The sequence below is a fragment of the Peromyscus leucopus genome, chromosome 3, assembly GCF_004664715.2.
Source record: "Peromyscus leucopus breed LL Stock chromosome 3, UCI_PerLeu_2.1, whole genome shotgun sequence".
NCBI lineage: Eukaryota > Metazoa > Chordata > Mammalia > Rodentia > Cricetidae > Peromyscus > Peromyscus leucopus.
This window is the reverse complement of record NC_051065.1, coordinates 139,174,332-139,189,665: the sequence shown is the minus strand read 5'-3', so window position 1 is coordinate 139,189,665 and position 15,334 is coordinate 139,174,332. Positions and strand designations below refer to the sequence as shown.

Genomic DNA, 15,334 nt, shown 5'->3' with positions numbered 1-15,334 from the left:
AAAACTCCACAACCCCCCAAACAGGGCCAACAGTTGAGGACAGGCATTCAAACATGAGCCTGTGAGGGACAATTCGTATTTGGTCTAGCGGTACCAGGTCTGGATCAGAAGATGCTGAAAAAGTGAGAATTAGAGACCAGATTAGGTCAGTCACTGCCCCACATGATAGCGGTAGCTGGGACTACTACAGATTCCAGAGGCCGCATGGAAAGCCTGGCCTCAGCGAGAAGAGTAGAAGGAGAAAAAGCTTCCGCCGTCCTTCACCGTTGACCTTCCTCTGAGCTCTCTCTCCCCAGCCTCTAATAGAGGGTATAAAGGACGAAGGGGCTCCTGGGTCTGTAGCAGCGTGAAGGACAAAGCGAAAGTCCTCCCCCACAAAGGCATCAGTGTATCTCAGACCCCAAAACAGAGCTGTGGCTTTATCCACTGTCTGCTGTACATCTGAAACTAAAAACTGCCACTGGGCTCTGAGTGAGGAGCCTTCCAGGCGTGCCAAAAAGAAAGAGCCGGGGCTTTGTGGCCATCCCAAGTGTGCCTGGGAGGTAGAAAGTGATATCCTCAGACAAGCTGAAGCCAAGGCACCCCTCCCCTGCATTCGGGAGGAATCCAGGGCTCCAGCACAGCATCTTTCCCGGAGAGACTGAAGAAGAGAATATGCCCAGGGCTATGGAGATTTCCGCCTGGTTTCTCTCAGGCATGGTGAGTCCCAGGTTATCACTCTCCTCACTCTGCTCCTCCTCCCACACCTTCTGGGCCTTTGCTACATTAAATCCCCGGCCTCCCTTGCCTCTAGCCAAGATAAATATGTGGGTCCCCTGTTGCCTCAGAGACTGGGCTGTAAGTCAGAAACTCGATTCCCTCAGTAACTGACATTTCTCTGTTTGGATTCTGTTCTGTAGTGATGATCATTTTCACCGTTATGTTTACTAAGTAGCAAGTTGTGAAAAAAGCCATCAAAGTCCATGCCAACAATAGCCATTTTTTATCCAACTGCCATTTCATCCTGGGAAACTCGGGAACTTGTTCAATTTATTCCCATGTACCCCACATTGTTGTAGAGACATGGAATACAGGGTATAAATTTTAATCACATAAAAATCAACCAAGTTTAAAAATAACATTAAAAAATACATAGGAATATAAAAATGACTTACAAATGAGATTGGTCCCCAGATGTAGGCCAGGAAAATGTCACTCCACATTTGGGCTATACATTTGGCTCCATGCTTTCTGACAAAGGTAGACATACGATCCGATGTGGGTTTTAGGGGACTGGGAAGTTGGCTCAGCTGGTAAGGTGTTCTCTGTGCTCAGAGACTGAGTTCAGATGCTCAGCTCCCATACGAAGCTGTGCACAGTGGCGTGTGCCTGTGCGACCTGACAGGGATGGTACAGAAAAGGGGACCTGGGGCCGTCTGGCCAGTCAGTCCAGCTGAGTTCTAGTTCAATAAGAGGTCCCGTCTCAAAAACTGATCGGAGAAGACAACCCGTGTCGACCCTTGCTCTCCTCCACATGCACATAGACACACACAAAAGGGGATTTATGTTTAACAAAAGTACCATCTGCTGAGGAATAGTCTGAAAACAAGAAAAAGAGGTGTGTATGTGGTTCAGTGGTGGAGCATTTGTCTAGAAACATGAGGCTCTGTTTGACCCCCCAGCAGACAGAGTGGGGTTAGGCTGTAGCTATTGCTTAGTGGCAAAGTAAAATAAAAATTAAATAAGAGGGAAATGGCTCCTAAGTATCTTCATGGGCAGGATTATGTGTAGTGGAACTGATGTCTTCAACAGTATTCGTATAGTAAATAGGTGGTAAGTTTCTCAGTGAGAATCGGGAGAGGAGGGAGGGACTGAGCAAAGAAGCAAGGGATGGGACTGGAGAAGTCCTGAACGAATGGTGAGATTTATCAGCTGAGGGTTTGAATGCTTGCTTCTTTCTCCATCTCTGACCATGCCACAAGCATCGCCACTGGAAGGAAACATTTATTATTTTGTGACTGTCTTGAAAGAAATAACTGGAATTTCCCTCTCCCCCAACAGATGGAGAAGATGAAATAATAAGCAAAATTGTCGAGCTGCTGAAATACTCAGGGGATCAGCTGGGAAGAGAGGTATGAAGCTCCTGGAGCTAATGTGATTCCTGTCTGCGCCCACGCACTAGGGCAGGACAATGGAATTGTGCACCAGGCTCTGACCCTCGTCCTCTCCAGAGTCCTGGCTTCCACTTAGTCCTGAATTTTATTTCCCTTGGAGTCTGCCTCTTCATACTGGCAGCATCTCAAAAATGAATCACTTTGGAAAACATAAGTAAATCTTCTGGAGCCTCCTTGGAATTTCTGGAAACTAGAAATGCAACTGTGTTATTGTAAGAAAAGACATTGGAAAAATGAAAAATTTCTGCATAGGTTTATCAGTCTCCTTCTCATGTAACTGAACCTCAGGGGAGTCTGGATGTTTGCAGTTTCCCAGCAGCCTTGATATGTGTCTCATAGTTGCTCAAAGGCTGGGGTCCTCTCTGAAATCCCCCATACAGTTGCTGGATTGTGCCTGCTTAAAGTCCGTCTTAGGAATCCACCCAGAGAGGCAGGCTAGTGGAACTTCGGGGACCCGTAAGTGGAGAAGTGGAGACCCCACCTTCTCATTAGAAAGTGAGACAGCTGTCCCCGGGTGACACTGAAGAACAAGGCCACAGTGCAGCCAGAAGTCATTTTCTTTTGTGCCCACAGACCATGCCCTATCTCTGGGGTCTGTCCACCAGGATCTAGCTTATAGATTCTTCTTCTGCGGTCAGGACCTGTTGGGAGGAATTCAGGCCCAGGGACAACGTGTGTGCGCTTCTGCAGAAGGGAAAAGTAGAATAAAATGGCAGTCTTGGCATGACCACAGTTCCTCTCCAATAGCCTTGCCAGACACGTGCCCAGAAAATCATGACAAAGGGGACAAAAGGCCCAGGGAAGGCATAGAGTGAAAACCAGGGATACTGGGCTAAAGAGAAGAGGGTGGATTGTGTGAGCTTTGAATCACTGGCAAGGGGAGAGTGGGCCTCAGAGGACACAGGAAGCTTATAGCACTGTGCATACAGAACTCAAGCAGCAGTCCACAGAGATCCCGGTTCGAGGAAGAGGTGGGAGGTGAAATCAGTTGGGTAGAATGATGGGAAAGGAATCTATGGATTTTTTTTTTTACATTTATTGTTTATTCACATGGAGGTGGAGTGGGATGTACATGTGCCATGGAACATGCGTAGAGGTCAGAGAATGGACGAGAGCCTGTGTTCTCTTTCCACCAAGGATGCTGGGGGTCAAACTTAGGCTTGGCAGCAAGTACCCACTGAACCATCTCACCAGCCCCCCCTCATTTATTTTTAGTTAACAAATGTGTGTGGGGAGTCTTCCGTGGCCCCATTGTGCCCCCAGGACTCCCCCTTTCATGTCTAACACTGTACTATCATTATGCTAGTTTAGAGATAAAATAAAAAGATAGGAAAAACGAGTCGTATCCCCAAGACGGCACTGCCGTGATAGGGTAGGGCAGAGTCTACCCCTAAGTACTGGGTTCCAGATCTCATCTGTAGTCCTGCCTCTTGAAAAGCACACACCACTACTAGTCATTCCCACTTGACTGTGGGCCATGGGTAAGCACCCGGCTCTTAGTCACCCGTGACACCTTTCCATCCTTGGTGTTTGGGAAGTACCTGAATGTTGAATAAGATTTTCAGTTTTGTCCTTATTTGTACCAATGAAAGGAATCCATAGAGCAGGTACCCAGCTCCACTTGACTCTGTAGGAGGCTGTGCCATGGTTGAAACTGCAATCAGGGTCTTTTTACTGGTGCTTTTGAGTGCAAGCCTGGCCTTCCACAGGCCTCCTAATTGCTCCTCCTCTCATACACAGATGAAGAAAGACAAGGCTTTGATGAGCAGCTTCCAGGATGGGCTGTCGTACTCAGTGTTCAAGACCATCACAAACCTGTTCCTGAGGGATGTAGACACCAGAGGAGAATCAGAAGTCAAAGCTCAGGGCTTTAAGGCTGCCCTTGCAATAGACGCCATAGCCAAGCTCACAGCCATAGACAACCACCCAATGAATAGGATGCTGGGCTTTGGAACCAAGTACCTAAAAGAGTACTTCTCCCCCTGGATCCAGCAGAATGGTGGATGGGTAAGTGTAATCCATTAAGGAAATGAATCCTCTCAAAAGGGCGCTGTGGTACATGTCTGCTCTTAAGGAGGCCCAGGCAGGAAGAATGTGAGTTTGGGACAAGCTTGGACTACATAGTGAGACCTTAACACACACACACACACACACACACACACACACACACACACACACACACACTCATGTGTGCACACACACCCATGCATGCAGGAGTGCACACATACCACACACACACACACGTACCACACCAAACACATACACACTCTCACACACACATATACACCACACTCATACACACACACGCACACACCACATGCATACATACCACATGCACACCGCACACACACACACCTTCGCTACTCTAATAAAGGATGGGCGATAAGATTTTATTAAGACAAAGGGAACACATGTGGGAATCAGTTCTCATGGGGTTATGACACTCACGCGGCAAGAGACACGTCCCATCAATTGGAACATATTTTTAGCGATGATCTTCTCCATCCACAAATATTTACTGAGCTCCCAAAGGGCATGTCGGGGGAGTGGGGCAAAGGGTCAGAGGAAGCAGGAAATGAGGAGCTGGTGCGACAAATGTTTCCATGGATGCCATTTCTTTTTTCACCAATTCTGCAGCGACAGAATGCTGCTGTCGGATGAGGGCAGGGGACACTGGCTCTCACTCTCTGATACAGCAGGATGCAGGGCTGATCTTCACACAGGGTTCAGGCTCACAGGATCCTGTCACTGCTGCTTAGACCTCCACAGGGACCATGCGGCACAAACTGACAAGCAAGCGCTTGAACTTGCATCTATTCCTGATGAGCTGAACCAGTCACATCAGCTTCCTTCCCTCGGTGCCCCAGCCCTTCCTCCATCTTTGATCTCTCGTCTCTGAGACCTCACATAAATTGTTCAAGACTGACATCAGGCCAATTTTGAGCTCTCATTGCTGACTGGTCAAGGTTAGTCTGAGGAGGACAGGTGCTCTCTCTCAGTGTCCTTGGGCTTCTTTCCACCAGAACGTTCCAGGGCCAGCAGGACACGTGAGTCAATTTTAGGTATGACCAGAGTGTCCCTGGGTCTTGCTCATAGGCTGGTCTTGTGGCTCTCACAAGGAAGTGTGGTGTACACTCCCCCACGGAGCTGGAAAGCCTGCCCTTGTCCTCAGTGGCATCCCACTTGGCCCAGCCTCTGCTCCTTTCTGTGTTCCGCATTGGTGGCAGGTGTGAGAACTGTGAAGTGTGCCAACCAGCCCCAAATTCAAGCTGCCTGACCAATTCTGAAAGGAGGTTAGATCGCCCAACAGTATTTCAGTTCTCCTTTCTTCCTGTCAAGATCGCACTGAGGCTCTCTGCTGCCTTCCTTTCCTGACCACTGTGAGGGGATGGGGGATGAGAAAGGGGTGGTGAGGATGCAGCTCAGTACAGTGTGTGTTTGGCAAGCATTAGGCCCTGGGTTCAATCCCCAGTCGGGGGCGTGGGGGGGGGGTGGGGGAAGGGACAGGGTGAGAGGAGGAAGAGAGGAGTGGAGGAGATGAGGATAGGGAATGGAGAGGAAAATAAGAAATTGGAGAAAAGGAGAAAGAGAAAGAGGGAGAGAAATAAAGAAGGAAGGAAAGAAGGAAGGAAGAAAGAGAGAAAGAAAGAAAGAGAGAGAGAGAGAGAAAGAAAAGAAAGAAAGAAAGAAAGAAAGAAAGAAAGAAAGAAAGAAAGAAAGAAAGAAAAAGAATAGAGCTACCATCTCTACCCCTCAAAAACTGAAGACATTTTCACCCAAAACATGTACATAAATACTCACGGCCATATTCGTTATTCACGTTAGCCATGAAGCAGAAGCAAGTGTCCCATCAACTCATGAACAATGGAACACACATCATGCTGTGGAATGTGACAGAACCATAAAAAGAAAAACAGCAGTGACACATATATATGAACCTTAGGAAACACTAGGCTGGGCTGGAGAGATGGTTCCAGAGCGGTTAAGAACATTTGCTGTTCTTTCAGAGGATCCCAGTTCGATTCCCAGCATCCATGCTGGGCAGCTCATGACTGCCTTTAACTCCAGACACCAGGGTTCCAATGCCCTCTTCTGGCCTCTGTGGGCACTCACATATATATGCCCACACTTGCAGACACACATACATATATGTGATTGAAAAATAAAAGTAAAATTGAAAAAAGCATCGTGCTAAGAAGCCAGACAAGAATGCTACTTGTTATATGGTTCTGTTCATATAAAATGTCCAAAATTCATGGAAGCAAAAAGGAGATTGGTGAGGGACTGGGGCCGACCACTAGTAGGCACCAGTAGTTTAGGGCGACAAAGGGGTTCTAGGGTCCAGGGTAATGGTTGTACAGTGCTGAATAGTAAAAGCCACTAAGCTATGCACTTTTACAGGAAGAAGTTTGTGGTAAAATTATATTTCAGCAGATATGAAAAAAACCAGCTCTTATTCCAGTAATCAGATAAAAGAAGAAGGAAAAGTGAATGCAAACATTTTAACTATTTAACGTGGCTGCTGGCTAGACAGAGAAGCAGATTCAGTCAGAGGAAGTAGATGAGTCCCTCAGGAGGAATTTCGAGGGGATTTTTCAGAGATTAGAAACTGATGCAATTGCTGAAGGGTGTGTGTGTGTGTGTACACGTACACACGCGTGCTCGTGAAGTTGACTCCAGGCCTCACATGCTAATGCAAGCACGCTACATGCTCAGATGTCTCTCCCAGTCCCTGGTTTTTGTTTGCTTGTTTTTCAATCTCTTCTTATTTATAAGTAATTTTGCTTTTGTTTTTGAGTCAGGATCTCATGTAGCTCAGGCTGTCCTTGATTTCTGAACTTCCTGCCTCTGCCTCCTAAGTGCTGGACTTTAGGTACGTCCTTCCTAATTTCCTCCTGTTCTGGGATCAAACCCAAAGCTTTGTGCATGCCAGGCAAGCAGTCTACCCACGCAGGACATCCGCAGCCCTAGCCTCTGTACTTCCCATCCAAATTTGGCTAACCAGGTGGCAATAAACCTTAATCTTAACTCTTGGCCTTAGCTGGGTTTAATCTGGAGAGTGTCAATTAGAAGACGGAAGGAAATGATGTGAGAGAACTGACTGCCAAAGCGCCAGAAAAGCACTGAAGAACTAAGAGACACTGGTAAATGAATACCTATGAACAAACATGAATTGATGCCACCTAGGGAAGTGTGAGCGGGACATGACGATACACACATGATCTTAGCTTTCCGGAGGCTGAGACAGGGTGACAGCTGTGAGTGCGAGGCTAGCCTGGGCTACAGAGTAAGTCTCAAAATGAAAGAAGGAAGAGAGAGGAGGAGGAGGAAGGAGCAGGGAAGGGGGAAGAATCCAGGAGGCAGAGGGGAGAGGGAATAGAGAGGGATGGAGGAAGCTCTGGACTCTTGTCTCCATACCGAAGGTTTCCTGGGCTTACAACTAACCATATCAATTCAGCTACCGTATGCCTGGGACGGTATGTATGCACCTCCTGTCTTTCTGATAGGTCCCATTATTTTACATACATCAAGGATGTTGAGCCAATACTTGTTCAGTAGTGACTTGATCAGTCGCAGAAGGAAGGTCAGCTCCATCTCCAAATCCTGCTGTATTAATTACTTTTCTCAGTGCTGAGAAGGAGGTTGGGTTATTCTGTCTCACAGTTTGAAGAGGAGACAGTCATGGAGAGGAGTGTGTAGTTCCATGATGTGGGAGTGTGGGACTCCTCATCTCACATCTTGGGTGAACAGGAAGCAGAAAGCAAACAGGAAGTGGGGCCAGGCTCTAAAACTTCAAGGTTCACCCTCAGTGATCCACTTATTCCTTCAATGCACCCCCCCACCCCCGTTCAAGGTTCCACAACAGGACCACCAGCTGAGACTAAGCGGTCAACACAGGCATCTGTAGCAGGGACCCTTCAAATCACGACACAAGCGAAGCAAGCTTCCTCCTCGCTGAGTGAGGCGCATGTTCACACAGTCACTGCAGCCTCCATCAGTGTCAACTCTTCTTTCATTTTTGGAATCTTAAAGGGGGTCTCAAAGCCTTTGCACATTTCAGAGGTCAGCCTGTGAGCCCCGGGTGTGTAGCAGAAGGCCTTCACTGTTGGTTTCCTTTCAGGCACCCCAAGGATGTCAAGCTACCCTTTCCACACCTTCCCCAACTCCAGCCCAGCCTCCCAGCCTGTGTTTTCACTTCAGCAGTGAATCAAACTTTGAATTTTAAGGCTTTTCTTTCCCTTTCTCCTCTAGGAAAAAGTACTTGGGATATCACTTGAAGAAGTAGACTGAAATATCCAAAGACCTATCATCTGGAATGTTCCTTGTCCAACGGTGGTCCTGTGCCCACTGCTCTCAGCATAGACTTCAGGAGAAAATTAAAATGTATGCAGCAGATGGAGCCCAAAATTTCTAGAACCTTTGACTCAAGAGGCATCGGGAGAAGCCTTGCTCTTGCAGCTCTTAGGATTCAGTAGCATGGACTTTGCATCGAGGTTAACTGAGCTGAGTGTGTGAAGGAGTCCATAAAGATAAGCGGTGATTTCACCATTAAATGTTCAGAACGGAAACCATCCTGTTAGTTACATTAGAGGACGAGTTCAGTGGGTGTCTGTTGATCTCAGGGAGGTGAAATGATAAACTATGCATGTGCTTACTTTTGTAGTCTCTGGTACTGTTTGTTCTCAGACTATCATCTCAAGATGTCTCTATTGAAAAAGAAAAAAAGATGTCTCTATTGGTGTGAGAGAAGAAACTCGAGTTTACTATTAGCTCTGATTTGGGTATAAGCTGTGCTGACCCATTCTCAAAACCTACTGTGGCAGTGCGACAGACTTCCATTTGGTACAAAACCATTAGCCCATCATCACCTACCGATTTCTTTGTGTGGCACACCTCCACTCCACCAGGTTTCTGGGATTGAGAATGGGAGCACACACGTACCACAGCATGCGGATGGAGGTCGAGGGGCAATCTCGGGTGTTGTCTTCACCCTCCACCTTGTTTGAGCAGGGCCACTTGTGCATCGACCCCAGGCTAGATGGCTCGTGAGCTTCTGGGAATTCTCTCTCTCCACCTCCTATCTCATCACCAGCGCACTAGGATTACAGATGTGCACTGAGACATCCAGCTGTTTAGGTCAGTCCTGCAGATTCAAACACAGGTCCTCACACTTTTGTGGCCAACACTATATCCACAGTGCCATCTCCCCAGCCTGAGCTCTGGGCCTTTATTATTCCTGCAAGTAGCATAATGGTTGGTAACTAGTAAAATAAATACATTCAAAGACTGCTGTTAAAAGAGCAAGCGTCATCTAAGCTGGGTGTGGTGACAGCTGCCTGCCACCCCAGCTTTCAGGAAGCCGAGGCTGAGGTGGAAGGACCACAAGTTTCGGGCCAACCAAACATGAGTTCAAGACTCTGTCTCGACACTCCCCTCCCCAGAGTGTTTTCTGTTAAAATAAATAGTAAGTCTTCATAGCATGGCTTCCATGAAGACCAACTGCATTAACCTACATCCAGTGCTCTGAATGGTTCTTAGGACCTCTTAGTGTTAGCTGGTGGCTGTGTTTCCTGCTGTGAGCTGCCCACAACGCCGAGGAAAGTGCCCTGTTCTCAGTTACTGGTGGCTCTTTTGCTATCGATACTAGGACTGGAAAAAAAAAAAAAAAACTGCTTAGGCAGTCATAGTAGTACACATCTGAGTTTCCAACACTTGAGAAAGACTGAGGCAGGAGAATTGCAAGTTCCAAGCTAATCTGGTCTACACAGTAAGACCCTGTCTCACAAAAAAAAAAAAAAAAAAAAAAAGGACCTTGGGCTGCTGGCACCTTGAATGTAGTCTGACCTAAAATGAACAGATCAACGGGAAAGGGCCCCATCTGTTACAAAAGGCACCACTAACCCGTGTAGCACACAGAGAATGACTTCCTCCTCTATTTCCTCCTATGGGTCTCTGTTTAAGATGGAGACACTGAAGTCCTCTCCCTGTTCTGCCTTTTGTCCGGCCATTCCTAACTATTCAGTTCCCGGATGTGCCATGCATTCCCACACCTTGGATCCTGAACGTCCTCTCCACTTGGAATGCACTTGCCTGACAGCCTCCTTTCCCGGTCCTCCTAATCCAAATTTACTCCTTCATTCCTGCCCCCCCCCCACCTCCGTGCGTCATTTACAGACTCTGTTGGCTGCCATGGGGCTGTATTTGGATGTCTTTCCTCGAGGGGGATCCAAAGCACTCCCTCTGCAGACATTGGATTTAGTGCGCTGCACCCTACGACCTGGCACACGCAGCCTTTCTCGGGGGTGTGGGAACTCTTTTGTGTAGCTTGACTTTATACATCTGACACCAGGCAACTTCTTGGCACGTGGTTGCAGGCCATACCCCAGCCTCTGCCACAGCTTGTAAATCAGTACAATTGGAGTGTGGCCCAAGATGCACGGAGTCATAACAAACACTCCAAGTGATTCCAAAATCATATGCAGCTTCTCGTCAGGATGATGTGACAGTAACTAGATCTCATCTCCTGCCTGAGTCTTCATTTTACTGCAGACAAAATAAATGAAACAAGGATTTCTAAGAGGCGGCAATGGTGATGAAGACCTGGATGCTGACAGATGAGAAGCCACATGAGCCCGCGATTGCTTTGGAATGTGGCATGGAAAGCATTCTCTGGCTGTGCTCTGAGACGGGAACACCCAGAGCACAGCAGTCTGTCTGAGCTGGAGTCCAGGAAGGGTGATGTGGCTTCAGTGTCCAGGGAAGGTGGGGGGAGAGTAGCACCCAAGCTGCAGACAGTCCAAGTCTACAGATGAGAACAGATCAACGGGTACATGTGGAAAAATCTCCCAAGGCTCCACAAAACCCTGGAACTGTGGAAAAGGAGCACCCTCCGGAGCTCACAGAGCCAGGAGGAATGTCACATTTTAGAAAGAGGCGGAACACTCAGAATTTCTCCTCAGTGAAACGCTTGTTGCACAATGCCTCACGGCCCATGTAGGAGACAGGTATGGTGGACACACGAGTAATCCCGGAGCTGGAGAAGTAGAGACGTGAGGGCAGGGTTTATGAACCAGCCAAGGAGGCTGAGTCAGAAAGCTCCAGGAGCAGGGAGAGACCCTGCCTCAAAAAGTAAGGTGGAAAGTTATTGACCGAGAAAGACAGTATCTGGCCTCCACAGACAGACATGTGTACATACACACAAATGCACACGTGCACAGGAAGGTTACAAAGGACTACATTGGAATGTTGGTAAAATTTGAACACGTGCTAGGGAGATAGTCTTACTGGGTGAAAGTGCTTGGTAATACAAGCATGAGAACCAGGGTTCAAATCCCTGGAAGCCACATAAAATCCTGACATGTAGCATGCGCATCTGTAATCCCAGGTCTCCTATGGGGAGATGGAAGGCAGAGTCAAGACAGTCTCCAGACTCCTGCAGGCCAGCTATGCATGCAATGGAAGAACAACAAAGAGACCCTATCTTAAAACAATGTGGAGCATGAAGACCAACATCCAAGGTTGTCTGACCTCCACATGCACACTACAGCACACATGCACTGAATACACACACACACACACACACACACACACACACACACATATGCATATGCACACGAGTGCACACACCTATTGTACAAACACAAAATATTTTCAACACATCAAGAGGACATAAGTAAGACAAGGCATAGTGGTGCACATCTTAAATCTCAGCACTTGGGAGGCAAAGGCAGGTGGTAGATCTGAGTGTGAACAAGGTAGCAGACAGGAGACTGAGGCAGGATCATACATTCAAGGGCATCTTTGATTACACAGTGATGTTCATATCATGTATATGCATATGTATGTACATGTATTTATATAATTACTATTAAGCCCCTGAATCCAATTAGTGATATGGGTATGTGGCCATCCACTGAGGCACGAGTCATCTACAGTGGTAACTCCCCCTTCATTAGCAGCCATCAACTGTTAGCTCCTACAATAGGTGTGGAGCTTTGGAAATAGCAGAAGAACTACTCAAGAAATTAAAAACAGAATTAGTCTAAAACATAGCAATTATATTTCTGGGTAGATTGCACAGACTTGAACATAGAACTTTCAACTTTATTTTATTATATTGGGTGGGTATGAGAGTGCAGGTGTCACAGCACATATGTAGAGGTGAGAGGACATTTCAGGAGTCAGGTCTCTGCTTCCACCATGGATCCAGGGATTGAACTCAGATTGTCATGCTTGGGCAGCAAGCACTTTTACTGGCTGAACCATCTTGCTAGCCTTTGGACAGACTTTTTTTTTTTTTTTCCAAATATATGTGGTGTGGTGTGTGTTTGCACGTGTGTGGATGCACAGACAAGTGCATACATGTGTGTGGAGGCCTGAGGTTGATATGGAGAATTCTTCTGTCATATTCATTGAGACAGGGTCTCACAATTAAACCCACAGCTCACCAACACCGTTAGTCTGGCTAGTAAGCCTGATATGAGCACTAGAATTACAGGTATACCAGGCCCGCCCAGCATTTATGTGGGTTCTGAGGACCCAAACTCTGGTCCTCAAGCTTGTGTGGCGCTGAGCTCTGCATGGCTTCAAGGACTGACCTAACTGGGGCAATGAGGGGATGAAGAAAGGACAGACACACAGACACATACAGATAGCCTGCATACCAGGTTTACATTACTATTCATGACAGTAGCTAAATTACAGTTATGAAGTAGCAACAAAGGCAATTTTATGGTTGGGGGTCACTACAACATGAGGAACTGTATTAAAAGGAAACAGCATTAGGAAGGTTGAGAAGCACTAGACTAAAGCTGGGCATGAAGCCATACTCAGGAAGCAAATGCAGGAAGATTTGAGTTCCAGGGCAGCCTGGACTATGTAGTAAGTTACAACCCAAGTTACAAAGTGAAGCCCTATCTCAGAAGCGAGGAGGGCTAAGGAAAGAGAGGAAAAGGGAGGGAGAGGGACAGAGAAACGGTAGGCAGTGGAGTCACAAAGAGAAATCTGCTTTAGAGAAATGGCCAAGCATCTCCTCTAAAGCGAAGAAAACAAGCGGGTAAGAAAGAAGACCCCACAGAGCAAGTTCCAGGACAGCCAGGGCGGCAAAGAGAAACCCCGTCTCGAAAATTAAATCAAATCAAAACAAAACAAATAAACAAAAAACTCCATCACTTGGGCTGAGGCAGGCAGATCTCTGAGTCTGAAGCCAGCCTGGTCTACAGAGGGGGCTCCAAGGCAGCCTAGGCTACATAGTGAGAGCCTGTCTCAAAACAAGCATACAAACACAAACAAAAGAATAAAGACCTCATTAAAACGTGGGGCTGACACTTTCATTTACATGTATTTTATGAGTATGACAATCGGGAGTTGGTTCTCTCCATGGTGGTCAAAGTCCGGTCCTTAGACTCGGCAGCCAGAGTACCTGCCTCTACCTGCTGAGCCATCTCAACACTATTCATGCATCTTTAATTTCTGAATCTAGACACAAAAAGAGAGGTTGAAAGTGAACGGACAGAAAAGCATACAGGACAACAAGGAAGCCGTGTGGTGGGTATAGTACTACCAGACAAGTGGACTTCAAGTCAAATACAGGGATGGAAAAGCATTGCATAAAGCCAAAGGATGAACAGATCCGAGGATGTCACGATCCTATCATGTGTAGGCAGGAACTAACAGAAAAGATGAAAGGTGTAGGGCCGTGGGGATGTTCGTTCGAAGATTTCAAGTATTTTTCATTAACAGTAGATAGGAAACCTATCGTGATATAGAAGACATGAGCTATCCCACTGACTTTTAGAAGGCTAGACCCACCACCAGCAGAGTACACATTCTCTTCAAGAGCTCTGGAAACATCCATTGCCATGACCACAGTCTGGCCGACAAAACAAGTCTCAAAAAATTTAAAAGGATTAAATCTGACCTTTATGGAATTGGAATTTAAAATAACAAAATATTGGAAAATCCCCAAAATATTTAGAAATGAAGCATACTTTTGTGCGATTGATTATTCAAAGAAAACCAGAAAGTTATAAACTGGATGATAATGAAAACATTTATGGGGAAGAAACTAAGGCATGCTTAGGAGCCAGGCATGTCAGTACAGGCTTGATGATATATACTTTTTGTTGTTTTTTTGTTTTTTGAGACAAGGTTTCTCTGTGTTGCTTTGGAGCCTGTCCTGGAACTGTGTAGACCAGGCTGGCCTCAAACTCACAGAGAACCGCCTGCCTCTGCCTCCCCAGTGCTGGGATTAAAAGCGTGCGCCACCACTGCCCAGTGATGATGCATACTTTTAATCCAGTACTCAGGAAACAGATGCAGGTGGACCTCTGAGTTCAAAGTCAGCCTGGTCAATGAGCCTGTTATAGAACAAATGAAGAACCACCACCCTCCCCAAAGTGAAGAAAATATAAAAAATGTGACCAGACATGGCTTAACAACTGTGGTGGTCTGAGTAAGAATGGCCCTCACAGGCCCATATACTTGAATACTTAGTCCTAGATGATGGAACTGTGTGGGAAGGGTTAGGGGTGGCCTTGTTCGGGAACATGTGCCACTGGGAGCAGGCTATGAGCTTTCAAAAGTCCAAGCCATCCCCAGTGTGTCTCGTGCTTGTGGATCAAGATGTGAGCTCCCAGTTACTGCTCCAGCACCATGTCTACCTGCTTGATGCCATGCTCCCATCATGACGACTACGGACTCACCCTCTGAAACTGTGAGCCTCCAATCAACTCTTCTCTAAGTTGCCTTGGTCTCAGTGTCATAGCACAGCAATAGAAAAGTAACTAAGACAACAACCCCATGACACAACAGCAGAATCTATGTCCCAGTCTTATTTTTCTCTGTACTGACAACCTGTCTTTAATAAAAAATTTACTGCAGAGAATTCAATGCTCCAAAAGGCATTTCCTATCAAGTTTATTCATCAATTAGTTGATTACTTTTGAATGTGGTAATGGGAGGACTCAGCATAGTGTCTGGTGCATAGTAAATGCTGGCCAAATTTAATAAAAATTACCTTTCATTTTACCCTTTGTATGGAGGAAGATTGATTTTCTGCTTTGACTAAATCTGAATTTGCAAAAGTAAATCTCAAGTTGAGCTTTCGAGAATGATGCCAATGTGTAGACTGAATAATGATGTAAATGACAGAGACAGCATTGGCCACAATTCATCCTGAG

At 46.5% G+C, this 15,334-nt stretch overlaps 1 protein-coding gene across 3 annotated transcripts in view; it reads left to right on the top strand.

Annotated features, from left to right (window-relative positions):
- Bcl2l14 (BCL2 like 14) overlaps nucleotides 1-8,809 on the top strand; it is a 41,126-nt gene extending 32,317 nt beyond the window's left edge. For all 3 annotated transcript variants that reach the window (XM_037204052.1, XM_028894484.2, XM_037204054.1), the window contains 3 exons: nucleotides 2,041-2,111; nucleotides 3,894-4,160; nucleotides 8,406-8,809. In XM_037204052.1, coding sequence (XP_037059947.1) covers nucleotides 2,041-2,111; nucleotides 3,894-4,160; nucleotides 8,406-8,444 — 377 coding nt within the window. In that variant the 3' untranslated portion in view covers nucleotides 8,445-8,809. The remainder of the gene's footprint in view (nucleotides 1-2,040; nucleotides 2,112-3,893; nucleotides 4,161-8,405) is intronic.
- Nucleotides 8,810-15,334: the final 6,525 nt, after the last annotated feature.